The sequence below is a fragment of the Ornithorhynchus anatinus genome, chromosome X1, assembly GCF_004115215.2.
Source record: "Ornithorhynchus anatinus isolate Pmale09 chromosome X1, mOrnAna1.pri.v4, whole genome shotgun sequence".
In the NCBI taxonomy this organism is placed as follows: Eukaryota; Metazoa; Chordata; class Mammalia; order Monotremata; family Ornithorhynchidae; genus Ornithorhynchus; species Ornithorhynchus anatinus.
Window position 1 is genome coordinate 29,393,241 of NC_041749.1, and position 26,959 is coordinate 29,420,199.

Genomic DNA, 26,959 nt, shown 5'->3' on the forward strand with positions numbered 1-26,959 from the left:
ATCACTTAGTACCATTCTAGCACATAGAATGCTTAACAAAGACTACAGTTATTATTATTAAAGTGGGTCATTATGAAGGATCAAGGAGATGGGAATGTCCAAAATGCTAGATGGAACCAATTTACCCTTTCCGAAATATAGAAGTTAATAATAATGGTACCTCCAAGAACATTGAATAATCTGGAAGCTGGCAAAATACACAAACAGGAAAAAGAAAAGCAGCAGAAAAAAAATCCCCAAGGGGAGGAAAGTGAGTTCAGCAAATTTCAACAGTGCAGTTAAAAATCTCTATTGTTCATAGAGGGTGGGGGGAAAAGAGTAAAAGTCAAATAGAGAAATGAAACTGAAGAGTCCAGCGCAGTCAGCACTACAGCTGTGTATAAGAAATTGATTTTGGAATTTCTAACATATGGCAACTGGGACCAGTCAAAATGTCCAAGTGGGTGATGCTTCTGTGGATCGTGGGGCACTTCTCCATAGGTAAGTGTTCAGAGATTTTACAGATCCATCTCTGTAGAAAATGTCAGATAGTTCTAAGGATTGATTCCTGAAGGATAAGGCCAAATGTGAGGTGTTTTGAATCATTGGCTTTTCCCTGTCTCTTTGCCGTTAGTCATCCTTGTGGTTCCCTTTGTGATTTGCTGAAGGCATTTGATTTCAGTAAGATCAGAGGTCCTGATCTACCAGGACATAAACTGGGAGTGAAATTGAATTGAAAAGAGAAAATATCTTGTCACTTACTGTTATTGTGTTCAAAAGAACATTTTAGAGAGTCAAAATTACTATCACCCTTATCGTTCTTCAATTTTTCTGCTTTTAAGCGGTGCTTCCTCAAGTGGGTAATTTTATAGTGGAATGTTTCTCTTTCAGATTAGAATTCTCATTTAGCTAACATATAGGAAATTATTTTGAGAAAAGGATTCAGCAGGTTCAATTTGGAAAGAGTGTGTGTGTGTGTTTGTGTCTGGTGCGGGGATGGAGGGAGCAACAGAGGGCAAAGCACAACAGAGGGCAAAGCATGAGATAGGTTTTATAGATTCTAATTTTGTTCTGGGGTCTGGTGTGTTTGGGACTTCTTTTTTTACAGCAGCACAACACGGATCCCGATTAGGCTTCTTCTTTGTCAACTCCGTTGGGAGAATGCAGTGCCTGCTGCTGGTTAACTGGTTCGCCTTTTAATAGTATTTGTTAAGCGCTTACAATATATTGAATACTGTTCTAAGAACTGGAGTAGATATAAGTGAATTAGGTTGGACACAGTCCCTGACCCACATGGGGCTCACAGTCTTTGGAGACCTCTGAGGCCCAGAGAAGTAAAGTGACTTACCCAAGGTCACACAGCAAACAATTGGCAGAACCAAGATTAAAACCCAGGACCTCTGACTCCCAGATCTATGATCTTTCCACTAGGTCATGCTGCCTTCGGGCCTCTTTCATCTTCAATCAGCCCAGGTCCACCCATTACACTAATGTTTATGATTTGATTTTTTCTAAAAAAAATCTGATGATCTGAAACCTACTACTTAGTATTTCAGGGCCCTTTCTCAATTTAAGGCTTGTTACATTAAATTTATACTCTACTTTTTATAGTATATAGCATACACATATGAAGGTACACTTCAAGGCATGCAGTTCCTTTTATTTAATTTGCAATGCGATGTACAGGGGAGACAATTTATCAGTGTGCTGATATCATTAGTAAAATGGAGGTTACTTTCAAACAGCCATTATTCTAGTTGCCAATGACGATTCTAAAGGTCAGGATTCATAAAAATATTTTTTTTTCCTGCAATATTTTTCCAGTAGTGTGTTTCCAGTTATACTTAGGCAAAACCTGCTGTCATCATCAATTTTCTTTCTTGGTTTTGAGAGGGGCTGAGTAGAATCAAGTTTCAGTGGAGCCTTCATTTACACCCACAGAAGGGAAAACAATACTTTCTGGTCCATACTAGGAAGTAGAAAATCTAGTCTCTAGTAACATCCCTGTAAACTCTGAAGTGTAAACTCGTTGTGGGTGGGGAATGTATTCATTGTATTGTTATATTGTACTCTCCCAAGCACTTAGTACAGTGCTCTGATACAGTAAACGTTCAATAAGTACAACTGACTGATTGATTGACTAAAATCTTAATTCAGTTATCAATGCCATCCAAGTAATTTGCCTGGATTTTCTATTTCCCTTGGCTAGTGGGGCACTGGACTAAAGATGAAGGTAGGGCTCATGTTTGTATCTGAATATTTCTATTAGATGAAGATCAATATGCAATTGGTTTCCAACTCTTATTCATTTGGGGTGGAATCCCAAAATGCTTGATCACCTCACCAAAAGCAAAGTATCTGGTCACATTAGGTCTGTGCCTCTTTAATTTCCAGCAGCCATTTTGTTTAATTCTGGTTCCTACATTTGTGATGGATGACAGCCGCTGAGAGCCCGCTAGGAAAGAGATATATTGTTTTGAGAGACTTCATGAATCAGAGGGAAATATCCAGCAGGCAAAATTGTTGTTATCTGATCTATTCTTCTGAGGTTGAAGGACCGGTTGAGGGAGATAAAGGGAGAAAGGGAGGCCCTCAGCCCACGAATTCGGAAGTGAAGATAAGGTTTCTTGCTTAAACCAGTCATGTGATATTCAATTGACTTGGTCAGGAACACACTTGGGTCAGTGAGCAGAGAGTTCTTCCAAAGCTTTGCTGGGTTTGTGGCAGAGAGAGGGAAGATTCATCTTCCTTGTTCCCTTTGTACATCGGGAGAGTCTAGCTTTCTAACTAGTGAGTACAGCTCTTCCCAAGTCCATCTTTCTGACATCAGACTAAACTAAGACGACTTGACATAATGAGTGGGAGAAGTAGTGGGGTTAATGGTAGGCTGGAGAGAGGCCCATATAAAAATCAATAAATATATAAAAATAATTTAAAAGTAACAGCTAACAAGAGTAATAATAACAGTATTTGTAAGTGCTTACAAGATGCCAAATGCTGCAGTAAGCTCTGGGATTGATACAAGATGAACAGGATAGACACAGTCTTTGTCCCACATAAGGCTAGCAGTCTAAGGCTCACAGACCAAGAAGCTGTGTTGCTTAGTGGAATGAGCACAGGTCTGGGAGTCTGAGGACTGGGTTCTAGTCATGATTCTGCCACGTACCTGCTGCTTGACCTTGAGCAAGTCATTTAACTTCTCTGTGCCTCAGTTCTCTCATTGGTAAAATGGGGATTCAACATCTATTCTAGAAACACACTGAGCAATTTAGACTTGAAATGGAGTACTAGACTGTAAGCTCGTTTTGGGCAGGGAATGTGTCTCTTATACTGTTAGACTGTACTCTCCCAAGCTTAGTGTAGTGCTCTGCACACAGTAAGCACTCAGCAAATACACCTGACTGACTGAGTAGTCTCCCTCCTACTTAGACAGTGGGACCTGATTATCTTGTCTAACCCAGAATTTAGTAGAGTGCTTGGTGCATAGTAAGCGCTTAACAAATCCCATGATAAAAACAGTAACAATAACAATAACAATATGATTATTATGGGAACTACACCTTTATTATTATTATTATTGCTATTTTTGTAGATGTGGTTTCCAAAATGATCAGATCAATTTTCCAGGCCTGAATGCATCTAAGAAGTTGGTAAATAGAAAAAAGGTTTGTTTTTTTTTAAAAAAAAAGTCACTTGCAATTGGGGCTGCTGCAACTGGTTGGAGTTTCCAAATAGTTTGGGGTCCTAGTATGACATCATTATGGAATTGACATGCTTCTGATTTTCTCTCCTCTCCCTGCAGTTTGTGCCCAACGAGACAAACTAGTAAAAGGCTTCGTGGGCCAGTCTGTACAATTACCCTGCTCCTACAGAACACAAAATGGCAGAAGGGAAGTATGCTGGGGGAAGGGCAGATGTCCCAATTCGAAATGTGGTGACCGACTTCTCCAAACCGATGGGTCAAGGGTGACCTTTAGGAGGTCGTGGAAATACCAACTCAAAGGTTCTCTCAGACAAGGGAACGTGGACCTCACGATCACGGAAGCCTCAGAAGGCGATAGTGGTATGTACTGTTGCCGGATAGAAGTCCCCGGATGGTTCAATGACATAAAAAATAACGTGCATCTGCAGATAAGGAAAGGTAAGTGGAATGTTCTCTGTGCGGAGAGGAATTCTATAATACCCCAAATGGAGTTCAGCATTTTTTAGGGGCAGTGGAAAATTAAGCCAAAACTGCTATCCAAGCTGCCACTTGTTCCCAGTTCATTTATCTTGTAGATTGCTTTACCTTCCCAGCACAGTGGGACCAAGGAAATAGATTCACTTCCATTTGACAGGCAGCATCCTCATTTCCATTTTGTAAACCAGTTTCTACTACTGTTCAGGAGTTGGGATTTTCTCCCCTCTTTCAGATTAATACTTTGATATTCACCTCATACTTAGCCCCAAAGCACAAATCATTCATTCAATCAATCATATTTACTGAGCACTACTGTGTGCAAAGCATTGTACTAAAAGTTTAGAAGAGTTAAACGTAGAAGAGTTGGTAGACACATTCCCTTCCTCCCCCTCTAGAATGTAAACTCCTTGTGGACAGGGACCGTGACTACCAACGCTGCTATATTTTGCTCTCCTAAGCACTTAGAGAAGTGCTCTGCACAGAGTAAGTGCTCAATAAATACCATTAACTGATTGATTTCTTTTAATGCACTTGAAGGTGTACAGTGGATCCCATTGCTACTATGGACTGGAATGTTCTGGCTGCTCACTGCTCAATTGTCTTGCAGTAACTGGATTATTTTAAATCTGTCATGTAGAAACCAATTTTGTGTCAGTAAAATGTCAGAATGTTCATTCATTCATTCAACAGTGTTTATTGAGCGCTTACTATGTGCAGAGCACTGTACTAAACGCTTGGAATATACTATTCGGCAAGAGATAGAGACAATCCCTGCCCAGTGAGAATGTCAGTCAATTAGGATATATGATGGAAAAGCCATTCTGGTAGTACCAACTCGTTAATTTTCTTTAACTGAGGAAAATCCTTGTGTTATGCGGCACAGCTCCCGAAGGACGTAATGGAGTCTGCACTCTGAAGGGAACCATATGAGTCTAGCTAACTTTCCAGGTGTTGCTGCCACGCTTGATGATAACTAATTGCAATAGGAATTTCTTGATGGAAATGGTGGCATCATCTAATGAATTCACAGCTGTGAAACTCTGAAAGTTTTTTAGAAAGAATAGCCAAATGCAGTGCAAGATAATTTAGGCCTTCATGTGCCCGAAGGCAGGGGTTGCCACTAGCAGTCTGTAATTCCAAAGTTATTTGAACTATATTTGAATTTATTGCTATTTTCCACCGCACTTGGTTAACTTTTATTTTTGATTGCTTTAGTCACCACCACAACAAAGAGGACAACTACAACCACAACCACTTGCCCTCCAACAACACTTCAGCCCACAACTGCTACTATTCTTCAGACCACCACTGCAACTACTTTTCAGACCACCACTGCAACTACACTTCCACCAACAACTGCAACTACGCTCCCTCCAACGACTTCAACTACTCCTCACACGACCACTGCAACTACACTTCAGCCAACAACTTCAACTATTCTTCACACGACCACTGCAACTGCCCTTGAACCAACAACTTCAACTACTCTTCTGACAACATCTGCACCTGTACGTCACATTACTACTGTAACTACCCTTCAGCCAACAACTACAACTACGCTCCCTCCAACGACTACAACTACTCTTCACACGACCACTGCGACTAAATTTGAGCCAACAACCTCACCTGGTCTTCCGACGACATCCGCACCTACACGTCACATTACCACGGCAACTTCTCTTCCGACTACCCCTGCAACTATTCTGCAAGGGACCACTGCACCTGCTCTTCAGATTACCACTGCAACCACTGTTCAGAATATCACAGCAACTCCTTTTCAGCCTACCACTGCAATTACACTTCAGGCAATCACCACAGCTCTTTTCGCAGCTACCTTGGGGACAGAAACATTCCTCTCTACTAAAGGTATAAATAATGATAATAGCCATGTACTTCTAAAGTGCTTATTATTCACCAAGAACTGTACTAAGTGCTGGGGTAGATAATAGATAATCAGCCTAGACACAGTCCAACAAGGGGCTCGCTGTCTCACATGGGGGCACGGGATAAGTAGGAGGAGTAGGTTTTAATCCCCATTTTACAAATGAGGAAGCAGGCACAGAGAAATTAAGTAACTTGCCTGTGGTCACAAGTCAGACAAGTCGAGGTGGTAGGATTAGAACCCAGGTATAGCGTATAACCAGATCATTCCTTTTCCCAGAAATTCAGTTTCCACTATTGCTATTTTCGAGAGTATAATTACACAATAATTCCCTTAAAGGATCTTAGAGATGGAAGAAATCTCAACAGGATCATCTACATTTAAAAACATCTACAGATTTCACAGTCTCTTTAGACAATCTCTTACTATAGAGTTTGATGATCTTATTGTGACTTTTTTCTGATCTTCAATGAACCCTTTTATGATTCAGCTTTGTCTATATCGTTGGGAGAATTTGTTTCAGATTTCATACCACAATTTCCTCTTAGTGGCTAGCATGGAAACACGTACTTTTGCTGATAAAAACAATCCAATCTCTTAGTGACCTCAGTTCCCATGAGTGAAATTGAACATCTTAAATAATAATTTTCTCCGTTTTAACATTACCTTTGTAACTCCAACTGACTCTAAGACCATGTAAATTAGTGACTGCACATGCAAAGGGCCTTTAGAAAAGCGGGTTAAAAAGTGTACCTGAAGCTGGATGAGTCTTAAGGGCACTAATGTTTTCTTTGCTTTGGAGTTAGCAAAATTAGGCAGGGGAAAGGGAATGCTGATTATTTTTCGAAGCCACATAGCACAGAAAGACTCCAAAATATTATGACAAGATGGTGCAGACAACAAAATTCCCCAAGAGATAGTGTCTTCTTCGTTTCTCCAGGTTGGTCCAAAACTCTGGCTGTTTGACGGGTGTTGATTAGGAATGCTGCCCTCCCTGTGTCTCCACCCAATTCCTTTCCACCCAACTTTCAATAACAATCAATCCTCAGTATTTATTGAGCACTTCCTGTGCACAGAGTGCTGTACTAAGCATTTGGGAGAGAACAGTACAACAGAGTTGCTAGGCATGTTCCTGGCCCGCAATGCACAAAGTCTACAAAGATCTAATATCAGCTCTATTTAGCCTGAGTCTTCTTTACAAGGATCACAGTTGAATGGAGTGGATCTCAGCCCATCTCCATTAATGTGGAGGTTAAAAGAGAGGGAAAAATTTGAGGATAATGCCAAGGTTGCAACATGAATAGAGATGGTTCCTGATCCAACAGGAAATTCTTTCCAAACAAAAACGATCGCTGATGAAACGAAGACGGGTTCCAATTGGGAAGGGAAATTCTTTTCAAAAAATCTACCTGGTCCTGTGCCCACACTACAAAAACACTATCCCATTTCCTTTATAATCCCCCCATTTTATTTCCTCTGTTGTGTAACTTTTTGACCAATATTTTTTTTTCAGAATTAGTAACTTCCTTTTCCTCACATGCTCTTCAGACAACTCTCAGGGTACCTGACGAAGAGACTTCTCATACACCTAAAGGTGCGCTGCCTTTTTTTCTCCTATTTTTTAACTCCCTAGGGATTATAATGGTGTATCATTTGTGTCCATTTCAGCCATCGCCATTCATTATTCCATTAAGAGTTTAATACCCATTCAGAACCCCAAGAATTCGAGTGAACCGTGTGTCTAGCAGTTGCCTCAGGTTCAGATCTGGAATACAAAGCAGATATATGAACTAATTTCTTCTGGGCCTATAGCTACTTGTCACAATCAATCAGTGGCTTTTATTGAGTGCTTACTATATATGCAGAGCACTGTTTCTAAATGTTTGGGAGAGTACAATTCAACGGAATTAGCAGTCACATTTTCTGCCCATAATTAGCTTAAAGTCTGGGGGGTGGGGCGGGCAGACATTAAAATAAGTAATAAGCAATTCATAATATATAATTTAAAAATGTGTAGAAAAGTACTCTTGGTTTGGGAGCTGGGGGTGGGGGCGGGACTGTGGGATCATAGCTGCTTCCTCCCCAAATATATAGGATGTATTGTTCCTCACAGCAGGAGTCTTTACTGATTCATGTTCCCACTACTATTTCTTGAGTATTGACTCTACGTCATCTCAGTGACTCTTCCTCAATTTAAACATACTGACAATCTCAATAGACTGCTCCCTATCTCTGTTTTTGTGTTTTTTAAAGTGACCGCTACTTCTACTCTCTATATGACTTCCCAGGAAGTTGCAACAAGGACAAGAGGAGATTCTACTTCTCATTCATCAGAAGGTGCTCACTTATATTTATTCCTGATGCTAGCTTGGGCTTTTTTCCATTTGAAATTGGAAAATCTCCTCTGTTTACTCCTGCCTGACTTTCAGAAACCATAGATGAATCATGGTTCTTTTTTGAAAGTCCTGAAATGGATAACATATCTTTGTCCATGGGAAATGCGCACAGGACTGGGAGGGAAACCATGGTGCTAAAGCTACGTTCTTTCTTAGGCTTGCTAGAGCTACTGATGCTTATTACTTTACTTATCCCTTATTCATTTTCTGGAGTTGATTTGTGATTGTTGATTCTCAGAACCCTTTCTAAGTCTAATTTTCTCGATGATACCAACGTCTCTTTAATTCTGGACCTTGGTGAGCCAGCTTTCACTAGAAAAGACTTCTATTCTCTGGTCTGGACCAGCCAGTTGGTTCAGAGTTAGTGATAGAATGTTATAGAATGAGAGACAGAAAAGGAGTTGGCTTCAAATGAACATCACTCTTGATGGACATTGCTTTTTAAGGTTCCATTCATTTTCATTCCCTCAGCACCCAGGAGAGGTGAAGTGGTATCAGATATTTCTGTCTCCATTTTATAGATGGATTAATTTGAGGTAGGGGGTGGCCTCCCATTAAGTCGAAGGAAGACAATGAATTGCAATTTGTTTCTGGCATCTAGTTCAGTTCTTATTCCTATGGGTAATATGATCTTATAATGTGAAAAGACCCTTCATTTATTCGAATTTGAAATTTATTTGCAATAGGTTAGAATTAAGGATATTATTGTTTAACTTGAGGGTGAAAGCCGAAATGAATGTACATTTTGGGAGGTTCAAGAATTAATTCAAAGATTGTTTTTGATACCTAGTGAATACTCTAATTCCTTCTAAAGGTCAGGAAAATAGTTCAGAGGAAATTTTAAGTATCTCCTTCTTTGACCTAAGCAGGCTGGTTGATTAATAGTAAAATGGTCATTTTTTGGCATTATAGAGAAGGAAACTTAAAACTACTAAGGATCTAAATCAGGTTGGTTAGCCCAACCACAATTTTAGCTCCAAATACTCCTTTAATCCTTGTCCTCTTTACTTCAAACATTAACTAGAGCTGGAATACAGTTCTCAATTTAAATGAATATAAATGGGGAGTTGAAGGGTTATTTGTCAAACTAGTTAAATTGAAAATATTTCAGCGGTGTCTTCTTCAAATGCATTCAACTGTATAAACATAAATGGAAAAAATGGGCATCCTGTACAAGGTTGCACATAGTAGAGAAGTAGCATGGCTCAGTGGAAAGAGCACAGGCTTGGGAGTCAGAGGTCATGGGTTCGAATTCCAGGTCTGCCACTTGTCAGCTGTGTGACTGTGGGCAAGTCACTTAACTTCTCTGTGCCTCAGTTACCTCATCTGTAAAATGGGGATTAACTGTGAGCCTCACGTGGGACAACCTGATTACCCTGGATCTACCCCAGCGCTTAGAACAGTGCTCTGCACATAGTAAGCGCTTAACAAATACCAACATTAGTATTATTATTATTACTTTTTGTCATATCAGAACAATTCTAGGACATTTCTATTTTCCCCTTTTAGTCCCCTCTTTGTGCAAAGGGAACTACTGCTTCATGGATCAGCCTGCAGAAGCACATTTGCCCTTCTTCAGAGTCTTAAGAATCAATCTGGAGAAGAAACGTTAGAACAGATGTATGACTAAATCCATTTATTACAACTTCTGTCTTTTCTTTGTAATCTGAGAATGATCCAAAGTCAAGATTTGCCTAACTTTCAAGGCAATAAACTTCTGCCCTAAAAATAAGAGACTAAAATCCCCCCTCCAAAAGAGGAGTTGATTATGATTTAACCAGGCAAAATCCAATCAGTTAGAACTTGGTATTACAATGAACACACAAATGATCAAGGGAATAACACTGGAAGAAGAATTGGAAAATGATAAGCAGAAGTGGCAGGTTCACTCAACTGAAAGATTCAGTTTTCATGCTGAAAACCAATACCATAAAGAATTAAACACAATTTATTTCCAAGTCCACACTAGCAGCTTTGTTTCATCTGCTGTTCCAAGTAACATACAGATGGTCTGCTCAGTGGGCCTTTGAATATGGTTGATTAGGGGAAAAGCAAAAGAAGATAAAAAAAATGGGTTTTAAAAAGTCAGCTTAACAATAGGAAAACATCAATAAAAATGAATAGGATGCACGTAATTCTAATCCTAAGTAGTTTCCCTTAGAAAGGTCAGTAAAACTAGAACAAAATAGCCAAAGTTTCCAGAATATCATTTCTGGATACAGGATTCAGTGACTGACTTTGAGGATTGAGAATACAAGGAAGGATAAGGGCTATCAGAAGGAACACAGGGCAGTAGCTGCATTATTAAAACAGGTTTTTGGGGGGGATCTGGGAGTCCAAAAATGGTATTTTAGGAAGTGTAGAGGACATCATTTTACATAAGTGCCAGCAGTATTGAGTGCCTAATGTGTACAGAACACATAATCAAGTGGATCATGAGTCAAGGAACCAATAGTGAAAAAAGCACTGGGCCCTGCTAACACCAACCATGACAACGCAGCAAAGAACAGCATTTGTGATAAGGCCTGAAGACCCTACATTGGGTTGTTTAGGTCACACACACATTAATAATAATAATGGTATTTATTAAATGCTTACTATGTGCTATGAACAGTTTTCATTATTTATTAATAGATAAACCTTACTGTCAGTGTCATCATCTCTGACTATAAGGGAGCACTATATGAATACTGTACAGTCAGTTCTTACTTACTGCAATGGCTGTATTCTCGAAGAATCCCACTTTAAGGAGAAATTGCATTGAAGTACTCACAATATGCCTGAAACCATGTGATTGTGCCACCAGTTTCTTCTGACCCTTAATTTCAGCTTTCCTTCAGAAAGAAGTAACATAGCCTAGTGGAAAGAGCAAGGACCTGGAAGTCAGAAGGAACTGGATTCTAATCCTGGCTGTACCACTTGTGTGCTGTGTGACCTTAGGCAAGTCACTTCACTTCTCTGCACCTCAGTTATTTTATCTGTAACATGGAGTTTAAAACTGTGAGCCCCATGTGGGACATGGACTGTGTTAAACCTAATTACCTTGTGTCTGCCCTATCACTTAAGACAGTTCTTGGCACACAGTAAGCACTTAACAAAAGAAAAGGAGCAGGTTGTCAGAAGAATGTTTTCTAATTTCTTAACAGAATTCTAGCCAATAATACAAACATACTTATTGGTAGAACTGACTGTATAAGTACTGTCCTGAAAGGATACAAAAGAATTGAAAGCTGTGATATCTGCCTGTGATCTTTTCTTTTTTTAGGGGGGAGGGCAGTAGTCGTAAATTTACGAGTATAAGATCAATTAATCAATCAGTGGTATTTATTCAGCACTTACGATGTGCAGAGTACAAATGCTTGGGAGAGTACAAAACAGTAGAGTTGGTAGACACGTTTCCTGCCCTCAAGGAGTTTACATTCTTGTGAGGAGCTAATGTAAGATAGTTCAGAGTAAGAAATATTCATAGGTGTATATGTACAAAAAGAGGCAGTGTGGCCTTGTGGAAAGAACACGGGCCCGGGAGTTAGAAAATCAGGGTACCAATTTCAGCTCTCTTGCTGTGCGACCTTGGGTAAATGACAACATCTCTGTGCTCAGTTTCCTCATCTGTAAAATAGAGATTGAATACCCTCCCCTACAGTGAGCCCCTTGTGGGTCAGGGACTGTGTCCAACTTGATTATATACCACAGTCAGAGTGTTCTACACACAGAAAGCACTCAATAAATACCACTGATAGATTGGCTCATGATAAATGCTTAACAAATTACATCAGTAGACAACAAATTAAATAGAAAGTGACTGCATGCTGAGGTGACGACTCAGGAAGTGTTACTGAGTGAGAGCATGGCCTGGGAGCTGGGAGATCTGAAATCCAATCTCAGTTCTCCCACTTGCCTGCTGTGTGATGTTGGGCAAGTCACAACTTCTCTGTGCCTCAGTTTCCTCAACTGCAAAATGGACATTCAAAGAGGGTTTTCCCTCCTTCTTACACTGTGAACCCCATGAAGGACAGGAACTGGATCTAACCTGATTAACTTGTATCTACCTCAACTTAGAATGGTGTTTGACAAGAATTTAACAAATACCTCGAGCGTTACTCAGAGAAAGCCTCTGAGATCCATATTCCCTGATTCCCTGATTCCCATATTCCCTGATTCATAGTATTACATATATATCCTTATTTCCAGATATTATACTTAGAAGAGAGGCAAATAATTAAAAAATAAAACGGAAGTAGTTGCTTTCAAAATAGAACCACTTTCCCTTTTCAGTATGACTTCAATTTCTCTCTTCTGGTTTTGTTCTTACTCAAATCTGCAGAAATTTGGGTTGTTGATGATACGGATAGGTAGCATGATTTGATTTTTCCTGGACTATCAGTTCTTAGCTGGGAAAGGTGCCCAGATTAAGCCATGGGATGGGACAGAGCTCTATGTGTAAAATAGAGACTGAATACCTCTTCTGCCTCCCCTATAGTGAGCCCCTTTTGGTTCAGGGACTGTGTCCAACTTGATTATCCAGTGGAAAGAGCCAGGTCTCGGGAGTCAGAGATCATGGATTCTAATCCCGGCTCCGCCACTTGTCAGCTTTGTGACTTTGGGCAAGTCACTTAACTTCTCTGTGCCTCAGTTACTTTACCTGGAAAATGGGGATTAAGACTGTAGCCCCATGTGGGACAACCTGATGACCTTGTATCCCCTCCCCCAGCACTTAGAACAGTGCTTCACACATAGTAAATGCCTAACAATTGCCATTATTATTATTATTAATATGTGGTAGCTCCACCAGATTTGTAGTTTCCTATTGATTATGAAAAGCTTAAAAAGCAGATATGAATTCCACTCAGTTTGTAGGGGAAAGTTGCAGATTTTCTCCTTAACTCAACTTCTCGCTTCCTGTCCTTTGTTCCTATGCATATGTCCTTGTCTTTCAGACTGTTTTTATTTTTACTGTTCAATCTTTCCTTTATATGTCTGTTGCCAATCTCCTCTTCCCCTTAATTCTTAGACTGTGAGTGTCTTGTGGGCCAGGAACTGTGTCTTACTTGCACTCTTGCATTTTTGCCCAGGACTTCGTGCAGTGTTTTGCAGAATGGGCACTTAGTGGAGATAGTGGAGTAGAGAAGCAGCATGGCTCAGGGGAAAGAGCCGGGGCTTGGGATTCAGAGGTCATGGGTTCGAACCCCGGCTCTGTCATTTGTCAGCTGTGTGACTATGGGCAAGTCACTTGACTTCTCTGTGCCTCAGTTACCTCATCTGTAAAATGGGGAATTAAGACTGTGAGCCTCACGTAGGAGAACCTGATTACCCTGCATCTGCCCCAGCACTTAGAACAGTTTTCTGCACATAGTAGGCACTTAACAAATACCAACATTATTATTATTATTATTATTATTATTATATTTCTACTATTATCATTAATCCGTGCCTGCACTTCGACTTTAGCAAAGCCATACTAGGGCTCATCCAGCAGGGGGAAGTGTAAGACAGCTACTTCAGCTATTTCTAACAGTAGGAATTATCAAAGAAGAGGGATAAAGTGTGTTTTCATGGGTGAGATTTTGAGAGGTGAATTTGTAGAGACTGAGCTTTAGAGCAATAATTTCAAGACTATGATGCAGTTGTCCGGAAGGACTTGAGAATAACAAAGTTGACATATTCTAGAGCAAGTCTGTCCAAATGCACAGGTGCCAGTTTTCTGAACAAAGTGCTCAATCAATCATTCAGTCAGCGGCATTTATTGAGCTCTTACTGCATTAAGTGCTTGGGAGAGTACAATACAACAAAATTAGTGGACATGTTCCCTGTCCATAATGAGTTTACAGTCTAAAGGAGGAGACCATTGTTAATATGAATAACTAAATTACAAATATGCCCATAAGTGCTATGGGTCATAGGGAGGGGTGAATGAAGAGTGCAAACCCAAGTGCAAGAATGATGCAGAGGGAGCAAGAGAAGAGGAAATGAAGGTTAAATGGAGTAGATGTGCTTTCAATAAGGCTTTGAAGATGGGGAGAGTGACTGTCTATCAGATATGAAGAGAAAGGAAGTTCCAGGTGTTCCAGAGGCAAGAGGTGGGCAAAGGATCGGTGGCGAGATAGATGAAATCGAGGTAGTACAGTGAGTAGGTTGGCATTATAAAAGTGAAGTATGCAGCTAAGGTAGGAGGGGGAAAGGTGATCGAGTGCTTAGTTTCTTTCTGATGTGGAGGTAGTCGACAACCACTGGAGGTTCTTGAGGAAGAGGGAAACAATAGGGGACTGAACTTTTTTGTTTAAAAGTGATTTGGGCAGCAGAGTGAAGTATGGACTGAACAGGAGGCAGGGAGCTCAGCAAAGAGACTGATGCAGTGAATAGGACAAATGTTTGGATTAACATGGTAGCAGTTTGGATGGAGATGAAAAGGCAGGTTTTAGCAATGTTGTGAAGGTTGGACCAAAAGGATTTGGTGACAGATTTAATATGTGGGTTTAATAGCAAGGTGAGTCAAGGATAATGCCAAGGATACAGGCTTATGAGAGAGGGAGGATGAGGGTGCTGTCTACAGTGATGGGAAAGTCAAGGGAGGACAGGGTTTGGGTGGGAAGATGAAGAATTCTGTTTTGGACATGTGAAGTTCAAGGTGTTGGTGAGACATCCAAGTAGAGATGTCCTGAAGCAAAGAGGAAATAAGAAATTGCAGAGAAAGTTGAGAGATCAGGGCTGGAGATATAGATTTGGGAATAATCCACATAGAGATACTAAGCGCTGGGATAGATACTACATAATCACATTGGACATAGTCCCTGTCCCTGTCCCACATGGGGCTGATAGTCTAAATAAGAGGGAATATTTTACAAATGAGGAAACTGATGCATAGAAAATTAAAGTGACTTGCCCACAGCACACAGCAGGCAAGTGGCAGAGTCAGGTCTGTGCTCTTTCCACTAGGTTACACTGTTTTCCAATGAAAGACGTGGTGAAGTTCTTCCAAGCTGCAGTGAAAAGCTCTACCATGTATATGACCCAGACAGTCCAGAGTTGTCAGGGCATTGAACTGTCCAGCCTCCTGTGTCCAAGACTAAGTTCCAGCTAGTCAGGGCCCAAAGTAAGCATTATCTACAACCTTTATATAACAGAAGGTGATGTGGCATGGGAAGGAGATGCTTGTAGTTCCAGTCATTCCTGGCTTGACTCATAAACTTTTTTTTTAAAATTTCAGTGGGTTATTTGGATTTGGGAATTGTGACCCTTTCTCTACTTGGCTCAGTTATGCTAACTTCAACTGGGTTTGCCCTCCAATAGAAGTGTTTTAAATCAATCAATGGTATTTATTCAGCACTTAGGGGGTGCAGAGTACTGTGCTGCATGCTTGGCAACTTAGGGTAGAATAAGAAGACAAGATCCCTGCCCTCAAGGAGCTTGTTGTTGTCTTATGCTGTCAAGTCGTGTCCAACCCATAGCGACAGCAAGCACACATCTCTCCCAGAACGCTCTACCTCCATCTGCAATTTTTTTTGGTAGTGTATCCGTAGAGCTTTCTTGCTAAAAATACATAAGTAGTTTACCATTGCCTCCTTCCGCGCAGTAAGCCCGAGTCTCCTCCCTTGACTCTCTCCCATGCCGCTGCTGCCCAGCACAGGTGAGTTTTGACTTGTAGTAGATTGCCTTCCACTCGCTAGCCACTTCCCAAGCTAGGAATGGAATAGGTAGGCCTCTGCTAGACTCTCCCTCCCGTAGTCAAGACTGGTAGAGTACATATAATCTAGAAAAAGTTATGTAGCTTTCTCCCGAAGTGGCTTAAGTGAAATTGTGGCTAGGGAGACTGGGCTAGATGACCTCATGAAGTTAATCAGTCAATCAATCGTATTTATTGAGCAGTTATTGAGTGCAGGGCACTACTTAGGAGAGCACAACACAACAATATAATCGACATATTCTCTGCCCACTATGAGCTCAAGTTCCTGTTTATTAGAGCATTCTATAACCCTGTGGCTACCTGTAGACCAAAACTGGAGAAATCCCTTGCTGCTCTACTATTTTTGTTACAATAGTACTATTTTTATTTCTTCCTTTTTGTGTCTGTGTCTTTCTGAAGCAGATGTTCTAAGAGAATCAATCCATTTTTAATTTCTGGACTCCAAGATACTATCTCCCAACTGCCCACTAATAGGGAAGATAGCTTGATAGTCTTCCCATGTCTTCAAAACAGTTTTTTTCTGATCTCCCCTATTTATGATTTCATCATTTCAACATGCCATTGAGTCTCTGTTTGGGTCTTAGGTCCTGTAGACTGTAAGCTCATTGTGGGCAAGGATCATGTCTACCGACTCTGTTGTGCTGTACTTTCCCAAGTGCTTAATATAGTGCTCTGCACACACTTAGTCCTCAATAAATACCACTGATTGATTGAGAGTGCATTCCCCTCCTATGTCAAGCTCTGACAGGGTATAATGCATCCATTATTCTGTGCTGGTGTATTAATAGGTACCTGTATTTCCCAGTGTGGATCTAGGGGCTAGGAAAACTGGTGGCTGTCTGAAAAGATGGCAAAGGCACAAATAGGTGGAGTTCAAATCTCTACCACAATTTGACAATTTCCTGGAATATCTAAGAGTCTGATCCTGGAGTTCTGAGGCTAAAATTTCAGGAACAGTTAACATAAAAGATTTTCCTTCTTCTTCATCCAACTTTTGCCTTGAGTTGGAGACTTGGTGGGAGTGCAGTGTTTTGCCAGAGTGGGAGCTTAATAAATAAGATGAAACACTTTTTCACCCAGGGTCCCACTTCAACTAGATTCGACCTGATTGCTATCTCCTGGTGTCTCAGACTTCAGAAGTTGAAGTTTAGAAATAAAATGTGAGAAAGAGAGAAAAGAAACAACAGTAACTGGAAGAGGTTTGCAGGTTCCACTGAGCCATTCATCCCACTCTCTGCAGAACACTGTCACACTTCATATGTAGCAAATGAAGCAAACAAGTAGTAATGTGCATTTTTTTAATGCTCTTTTGCTTTTCTATACTTTAAGTAGCTTTCCTTTAAGACATTTACTTTTATTTCAGAAAAAAAGAACAAATTAGTGTCATAGCAGTATTAGTTTTTGTGGCACACCAGCAGTCACATTTGATGAGTCCAATTTATATCATAGAATAATACCCCCAAATTTTAAAATGATTGGGTTTTTATTGGGAGGTTTCCATTTGAGAGCCATTCTTTCCAAATGATTATATTAAACTAGAATTCTGATGGAGGGGCAGCAGGAATCCTTGAATCTTGCCTTTCTTCTTTGATTCCAAAGAGACGATAGCAGAAAACCAAATAGAATAGAGGGTATTAAGAAGCATCTATTTTTCCCTTTTCTCCCTTTCATTTTCAGCCAGTCTGAGGCACCTCTTTCCCTGAAAAAATCACATCCAGTATATGCTGGAGATTCATCCTGGAATCTGAAATGAGACAAGCCTATTACCTCGTACAGTCAGTGCAGAGTAGGATCCCATAGAGCTATTGAAGTGTCCACATCTGCTTCCTTTGTTCAACCACACAACTGGCTTTGTCCAAGACCTGGGCAGGGGTGAAGTTGGATTGGGAAAAACAGCACCTTTGTAAACACTGGAGAGTGAATAACTTTCCTCCCTCCTACTTGGACTGTGAACCCCAAGTGGGGTAGGGACTGTGTACCCCCTGATTGACTTATATCTACCCCAGCACTTAGAACAGTGCAGACACAGTAAGCAGTTAACTAATATTAAAAAGAAAAATCCCACTGAAAGGAAAGCCAACTTTCATTTTTATGGGCTCAGTAGCCTGGACTACAAAAATTCTACTAATCGATGAGGTCTTCAGGAAATTCATAGCTCATTTAGGATGAAGAGGAGTAAAATGGATTATTTGCCCAGGAAATACACAAGGGACTGGGTAAGAAATAAAGACTCAAGGTAGCTATTTAACCTCTCACTGCTTTGATATGTCCCTCTGGAATGTTGGGAAATAGAGTACTAGAGGAAGTTATGTGACAACAAACAACTGGTAAAGGAGGGAAAAGATTATAAATGATTACAAAAAGAATTTGCCAGTTGAAATACATTGATGTGATTTGGGATGCTCACAAGCTTTGAGGCCCTGGTATTCAACCCTTGTGATTACTAAACATATTGTGCACAATAATTTTATTCTTTGCTTTTTCTGGTCATTAGGAACATCAGATGTTTTCCAGAGAGAATTTGAACTGGACCAGGTAAAAAACAACAACCCTAAAACAAAAACAAGTTTTCTAAATTTCAACAGCCTGCAACTGAAATAAAATGCCAGAATGAACTTCAAGGCTCTCTCATATCCATTCTTCCCAGAATTAGATGCTTCTAGAGAAAATACCAACATACCTTAGAAAAATGGACAGAGAGAGAAAGCAGGAGATGAAGAGAAACAGGGATACAGTAAGGCAGAGATAGACAGACACCTCCACATCCTCACACAGGGATTTAGATGAAGTACTCAAAGTGAAACACTCATGTAGACTCCATACACACACTCACCCAAATGCACTCAGTCATATTCTCACAGAGATCACTCAACCAATCAATCAATCAATAGTACTTATTGATGAGCACTTTTTAAGCTTGGGAGAGTTAGCTGACACATCCCCCACCTACATCGAGCTTATAGAGATATCTGTAATGATGATGTTCATTCATTCATTCATTCAATCATATTTATTGAGCACTTACTATGTGCAGAGCACTGTACTGAGCACTTGGAATTGGGCAACAAATAGGGACAATCCCTATCCAACAATGGGCTCACAGTCTAGAAGGGGGGAGACAGAAAAAAAAAAAAAACCAAAACAAAACAAGTAGGCAAGAAGTCTCTGGCTAGCAATAATGGAAAGCCTCAGTCCTAACATTTCAGGACCAAGAAACAGGTACCTGCATAAAGGAATTGGTTATAATGCAAGTAACTTCCTCAACACACACTCACACTCTCTTGTCCCTTCATTCATTCATTCATTCATTCATTCATTCAGTTGTATTTATTGAGCACTTACTGCGTCCAAAGCACTAAGAGTACAACATAACAACAGACACATTCCTGCCCACAGTGAGTTCACAGTCTAGAGGGGGAGACAGACTTTAATATAAATAAGTAAACAGATACAGATGTTTTACGAGATGTTCTTCCCCTTGACGCTGTTTAGTGCCATTGTTCTTGTCTGTCCGTCTCCCCCGATTAGACTGTAAGCCCGTCAAATGGCAGGGACTGTCTCTATCTGTTGCCGACTTGTTCATCCCAAGCGCTTAGTACAGTGCTCTGCACATAGTAAGCGCTCAATAAATACTATTGAATGAATGAATGAATACAGAAATTACAGATGTATACAGATATATACTTATTTGCTGGGGGTTGGGAGGGATGCTTTTAATGTTCCCACTAGCAGAATGAATAAGTAAGCAGGGAGTGGTGCAGAACACTGGGCGGGGAATGTGTCCATTTATTATTGTATTGTACTCTCCCAAGTGCTTAGTACAGTGCTCTGCACATAGTAAGCACTCAGTAAATAAAATTGAATGAATCAGTGAACTGTCAAGTACACTTAGAACTGAACTCACATTAGTCAGTTCTAGGCAAAAGTAGAACTGGGATCCAGGACTCCTGACTCCTAGACCAGTGCTATTTTTTGCTGAACCAACAGATGCCTATGTGGCAAGGCAAAGCTGAGTAGCAAGAGGGGCAGGAGGAAACAATGAAACAGCAGCAGATTCAGTTGTTTCCACCCCTGGCTGGCCAGATTCCTTGTGCAGAGCCTGTAAAAACCAAGCAGATACAAGACATCATCCAGCTAGCAGTAGTTGGGTTGCTGAAAGATCATTTTCCTTTCCATGTCTCTACTCTTACTCTGCAATTGCTGGCTCCACTAATGGCTGATGCGTTGTTTTGCTTTCCTTTATTGGTTCTTCTGGGCTGGGAATTCTATCCATTTGGAGACAATAGTCACGGTGGTGGTGGCAGTGGCTTCACTCATTGTTCCTTCAATAAATCAGTCAATCATATTTACTGAGCGCTTACTTTGTTCCGAGCACTGTACTAGGTGCTTGGGAGATTACGATTTAACAAGACAACATGAACATTCACTTAACTTCTGTTGCCAGTTCTGCTCTCCTCCATTGTATACTAAGAATCCATGTGTCGTCAGATAAATCAGTCTTCGGGAGTGTGAGTGACTGAGGCTGTCACTGTGGGGAGGGGCCAGTGAGTGACCTGCCTTCCATCCCCCTGGAATTTCATCCATTTGACACCTACATAGTCAAGGTTGACAACAGGATAAGGGCTGTAGAGTAAGGCTGTGGGCTAAAAGTTAGGAACAGACAGTATTTGCCTGTCCTCCTTTCTAGCTACTTTTTGTCTCATTTGTGCAGTGATGAAATGATCTGGGGTTTGTTTGGGGAGGGAGGGAATTATTTTGAGGATTTGGGAAATGTTCTGAGACCCGATCTTCCCCAACAATCACCACTGAGACGATATGCGAGAAAATCATACCACTCTGACTCAGCAAATCTGATTTTTTTTTTTAATTCTATGTGGGAGATTGGGTGATTTATTTAGAAGGTGACATGTTTAAAAAAGAAGATCTACTAAGAATTCACATTTGCTCAGGTCACGTTAATAGATCTCTTTTCCCCTTTATCACGGAATATATCGGGACCTTTCTACGGCCACAGAGTCTCGTGCTCACGCTGTCGTGATCAATTAATTCCTGAAAACTTGGTTTATAAAGTGTTGAAAAGTGGTGGTTTATCACCTCAGGAATACTGAACACTTAGAAATTATAAGTCCAGAATTCCAATAAGTCCAAGCAAATTTATTCTGACATGGGTGCCCTCAATGTGTACCTTCACATTTTCAAATCTGAATTCTAGTCTGTTTAATTGTAGTTATTCTTGTTGGTATCTGCGTCAGCCAAGCTAATTAGCCCTCTGCCATCCATGTAGCCAGAGCCTGAAAAAAACTTGGCTATGGAAGGTAAGAGCTGTGATAAAAATGAAAATATAAACAAACTACAGCATCGGTACTGTTGTTCTCCAGGCTTCTGATACTGACTACGGTTAGATTCATCGTGGCGGTGACCTTATAAAATCTGGGAAGGGCAGAATTCACTATTTGCTTGCAGGTTTGTGAAGTTTGTGACTATGCCAATAAGCCTGCCCTATCCTAATTCCAGTGATGAAGTCTAGGAAAATTTTAATGCCTAGGAGAAGAGAGGAAATAAAGCCAAATGTTGGAAATGTAATCACAATATATGGCTTTTAAAAAGTTAATGCAAAAATATAGCACACTGATTTTTGGAAGGCAGGAGAGTAAATATGTATTAGCAAACCAATTACGCTGGATTTTAAAATTCTTGTCATCACTCAGAGCAGGTCACCTTGAGGAGAACCAGAAGAAAGTAAACCTGTTCACTTTTTTGTGCCTCTTTAGATAAGCAATTCAGTTAAATACAACCTGCTATTCATCATTGTTCCACTGGTGGCAGCTGGTCTCCTCGCGCTGCTGTTGGGAATTTTATTGAGAGGTAAGAAGGGCAAGGCCCTGGTCTGATTTTTTTCCTTCCTTTTTGACAGCGATTCAGCAAAAAGTAGCAAAATGGTAGCAATTGGCAGAAAAGTTTCAAGAGGGATTTAGATACAATCATAGTGAGAAGTATGATTTCCCACCAATAGACCAGACACTTCTATTAAAAACATGGTTTTCCTGAAAAGTTTGCTAAGATTCTAAAATTTCTCCATGATGATATGGCTAACTATATCTTGTTTGATTCTTTCCTCATTCCTGGTGGTGTAAAGCCAGACTGAGTTCTAAATTCAATGTGAGATATATTTATCATAGTTAAATCCACATTTATTTATCCAATCATTTTTCATTCTCTTGCTACTGCTAGTTCTAGTTTTGTTCTTTCTTCTGACTCCCAGATTTGGATCTGTTTGGGTCTCCTGTTAGATTGTAAACTCCTTGAGGAAAGGGACCAATAATTTTTTTATTCTCATTTAGTTTTATTGTTTTAATGGTACTTCCTAAGTGCTTACTATGTCCTAGACACTGTACTAAGTGCTGGGTGGATACAAAATAATCGGGTTGGCCACAGTCCCTGTCCCATATGAGGCTCATTGTCTAAGTCAGGGAGAGGAGGATTTAATTCCCATTTTACAGATGCTGTAACTGAAGCACAAAGAAGTTAAGTGACTTGCCCAAAGTCACACAGCAGAAAGGTGGAGAAGTTAGGACTCTGTTCCCTAGTGCCTAATACAGCAAAATGTCCACAGTAGACACTCAATAATGTTGACTGATTGATTGATTGGTATTATCTAGACATACCCGTTCAAGACTAGACAGCAAGAAACACTAAATAAAAAATTGATCCATTGGGAAGAACTCTTTCCACTCAATAGCATCATAACTCAAAGTCCTTGAGTCCCTTGAAGACGAGTTCATAGGTGCTAGTGGCTCTGTTTTAGGAACAAACACAAATAGAAGGGTGGGTGATTATAAATCCCTTTTCAGTGTCAATAGAGTAGGATGGACTGAAACTTTCTCTGAAGATTACAATGGTATCTGGAAAATCCCTTTCACAGCCAAAGATCTCCATCAACAACACAGAGCTGAGCTGGATACTGTCACTGAATTCTCTTACTTGGATAGCAGGAGCAGCATGGTTTAGTGGAAAAAGCCCGGCTTAAGAGTCAAAGGTTGTGGGTTCTAATCCTGCCACCACTTGTCAGCTGTGTGACTTTGAGCAAGTCACTTAACTTCTCTGTGCCTAAGTTGCCTCATCTGTAAAATGGGGATTAAGATTGCGAGCCCCATGAGGGACAACCTGATTACCTTGTATCTACCCTGGTGCTTAGAACAGTGCTTGGCACGGAGTAAGCGCTTAACAAATACCATCATCATCACCATCCTATTGTTTAAAGGTGCAAGGATAAAAAGAAATCAAAAACTAGATCCATAAATTTTGCATGTTTTTGAAGACAAGATTCTGAACAAAATAAAGGTCCACAGAGCAATTGTAGGGTTTATATTTCTTTTATGGCTTTGATCAAACTCATTCCATCACACCTTCACTGGATGGGCCATAGGAAGACAATGGGCAGCAGCCTGAGCAGTATGTGTTTGGGAAACAGCAGTAGAAGACAAATCACCAGTTATTCATTAATGAGAAGTACTTTTTATGGTATTTGTTAAGGGCTTATTATGTACTAAGGGCTGGAGTAGACAGAAGCTAATCAGGTTGGACACAGTTCATGTCAGGCATGGGGCTCACAGTCTTAGTCCCCATTTTTACAGATGAAGAAACTGAGACACAGAGAAGATAAGTGACTTGCCCAAGGTCACACAGAAGACAAGTGACAGACCTGGGATTAGAACCCAGATCCTTCTGGTCCCCAGGTCTCTAACCACTAGGTCATGCTGCTTCTCAGTACATATGAGTTGTGGACAGGGAATGTGTCCGTTTATTGTTGTATTGTGATCTTCCAAGCACTTAGAAGAGTCTATGCACACGGTAAGCCCTCAGTAAATATGAATGAATGAATATTTCATCAAGTCTATGTACATATCTTTAAATTATATATTGTAATTTTTTAGTTTTATATTAATGTCTGTCTCCCTCTCTAGACTGTAATTTTGTTGTGAGCAGGGAATGTGTCTGTCCCCGTTCTCCTCCTTGCACCTCAAACTCCACAACTCTCCTCTTGTGAATTTATAGGTATCTTTTGTTGCATGAAATTAGGTCATTGTCAAAATGGATCCCAGTGATTCCACCAAAATGAGGTTCATTCACCTGCCATCACTAGGATCAGTATTTTACTGTTGGACTTCAACTCTTCTGTAACACTAGAATTCCACAATTGTTATTATAACTGCTTTTTTTTCTGCCAGGCTCACATTCTATCCTTGTCTTGTTTTTAGGTAAAGTTATGCAAAAGTACTATTTGGCTAAATACACAAGGTAATCCATCTTACTTGTTCTCTGATTACAAGTGATGTTTGAAATGATTACACACCTGAGATGACTTAATGACTGTGGAACACTCAGTTTAGAAGTAAATAGTACCTCCTTTCCCTTTTACTAATTTTGCAGTAGCAAATAATTTGTCCCTCCTTCATGTGTTCCCTCCTCATATTCCTTCACATTCCTCCTTCAGGTTTCTGTGAAATACCACAATTAAAATTCCCATTCCTTGGATTTCTTTCAGTCCCTTGGGAACTCAGGGGAGAAAATGGAAGCTTGTGAAAGGAATTCTTCCAGAAATCTGATCAGCACCTATTATTTGGGGGTTAGGGTGGAAAGGAAGAGATTTTGTGACATGAAGACTTACGGGTTGATAGGGAGGCTGTTTTCAGATTCAAGTCAACGTCTCTATTCAAACACTTTCGGATCATTGATCCTTATGTTAGCACAGAAATTTTAAACCCTCTCCCTATAAATACAAGGACAAATATTGCCACTGGACTTCTGTTTTGTCCATTACCAAACTACGCTTGTCTTCTTTGCAGCTTCAAGATGAAAAAAGAACCTGAAAATATCCTCGGGGATATGCAAATTGAAATGAACGGAGATGATAACCTTTTTATCCTCTGACAGCCACTTACTTGGCTGCTCCAAGGATCTGGATGTGATGGGTAGTAGGATGTGGGTGTGGGGTTCTGTCCCCTACCAGACTGTAGAGGGCACTTCAAATTCGTACTGGCATGGCAACTAGGCTTCTCTTCCTCCTTGGTGATCTGTCCAGAAGGTGGATGGCTTCAGTCAGTTGCCCTTTCAGTTGCTATCTTATTGTTGAGCAAAGCGCTGAGTTTTCCTTAAATAAAATGCGACCTACAGAGTGGTTACCTGTAGTGGGCTTGATTTTTGGTATGCTAGACACCTTCATTCCACCGCAGGTGGGAATTGACACCCTCTCAGCCTTGGAAATACAGGGCTGAGGCAGCTTGATGCCAGGGACAAATTGAGAGTCTCGGATGCACAAAATGGAAACCAAATCAAGAAATGGTTCCAAGAAGACAGAGTATCAGCACCAATCTATGATGATCCATAAGTACCATCTTGTAAAATGCCAATAAAAGAATATGCCTTAGAGTTTCAGAGCTATGGGCTTTTTCTGTGGAATTTGTACAGACTCTGTAAAGTGAATATTTCTATAAGCTAATATTAAATTTTAAAATTTATTATTAAGGTATTTGTTCAAGGCTTACTATGTGTCAAGCGGTTTTCTAAGTGCTAAGTTGATCAGGAGGGACACAGTTCTTGTCCCATGTGACAGTCAGCATGATTAAGTTGAATGAGATTTCAGGTACTTACTGAAATGGAAGTCACTGGAGAAGAGGGAGCCTGCTTTGTGCAACTTGCTGTTATTTTTGTTGAACCTTAATGCTACCTGTATATTTGGGAGTGCTGCTGAAGAGAATTAAGGCCTTAACATTAGTCCATCCCACTCATAAAGACTTTCCTTTGGTGTCCAGTTACTACTACCAATCTGCCACAATATGGGGTTCTGTTAACTGGGAAGGATAGGGTCCAGTGATGCACCATTAGAATATCAATAAAGCAATCAGGCCAGAGGATGGCTCCACAGTCATTGAGTTCTTGGCCAAACAGAAGTTGGTGGTCACATCCAACCTTCTGCAAGATAATTAATAAACAGTACCTAGTTCCCTTTAGGTGAGCAGTTCAAATTCTGCCATTCTGTTGCTACTAAATTCTTGTGTTTGGTTTGATTTTTCTGTGCTTCTTAGCCAAATTGATTCCAGTGCCATCTTCCAGTGCCATTTTGTTTTGCATAAGTTGATATGGATGATGTTGATACAATGATGATAATAATGATAATAATGGCATTTCTTTGGTGCTTACTATCTGTTAAGCACTGGGGTACATACAGGTTCATCAGGTTGGATGCAGTTCCTGTCCCACAGGGGGCTTACAATCTAAGTCAGAAGGAGAGTAGGTTTTGGATCCCCATTTGACAAATGAGGAAACAGGTACAGAGAAGTGAAGTGACTTATCTAAAGTCACACAGCAGATAAAGGATAGAACCAGGATTAGAACCCAGGTCCTCTGGAGCCCAAACCCATGCTCTTTCCCCTAGATCTTTTTGCTTCTTTAGGAAATGAAGAGCATTACATGAGTTATTGGGATCCATAGAATGTGCATATTGGTGTCCCCCCTACCATAGAATTCAAGGTCCCAGGGGAAACCAGCCTCTTGCTCCCTTGAGCCAGTTCTCTTCTGCTAAAAGGAGGAGGTCTCTGCCTCCTAGTAATAAGCAGTAATATATAATATGCTATAAAATAGTGAGAAATAGCTACAAAGGATGTGGCATAAACCACATTTGTAAATGTGGTAAATTTGTGGAATTAAAAAAAAAAAGAAAATGGACATAAGTGCCTCAGAACAGTGGTGCTGCTAGACTTGAAGGGCAATCATTTGGCAGGATTACAAAATGCATGTCCTGATTGAGTAAGTGTTCTGGAAGGAAGGTGGAGAGTTTCAGA

The 26,959-nt window shown here is 40.4% G+C and overlaps 1 protein-coding gene across 2 annotated transcripts; it reads left to right on the forward strand.

The window, feature by feature from the left end:
* The first annotated feature begins 347 nt into the window (after positions 1 to 347).
* On the forward strand, positions 348 to 25,559 carry LOC100076027 (T-cell immunoglobulin and mucin domain-containing protein 4-like). Of its 2 annotated transcripts, XM_007655301.4 has the most exons (9): positions 349 to 480; positions 3,782 to 4,120; positions 5,375 to 6,025; positions 7,555 to 7,635; positions 8,295 to 8,378; positions 18,613 to 18,653; positions 21,890 to 21,983; positions 24,377 to 24,416; positions 24,965 to 25,559. In XM_007655301.4, the coding sequence occupies exons 1-9, from the start codon at positions 432 to 434 to the stop codon at positions 25,047 to 25,049; spliced, it is 1,464 nt and encodes a 487-aa protein (XP_007653491.1). In that variant the 5' UTR covers positions 349 to 431; the 3' UTR covers positions 25,050 to 25,559. The 2 variants fall into 2 exon arrangements, with proteins under 2 accessions (XP_007653492.1, XP_007653491.1); XM_007655302.4 differs by lacking the exon at positions 8,295 to 8,378 and having other exon boundaries at positions 348 to 480.
* The last annotated feature ends 1,400 nt before the right edge of the window (positions 25,560 to 26,959 follow it).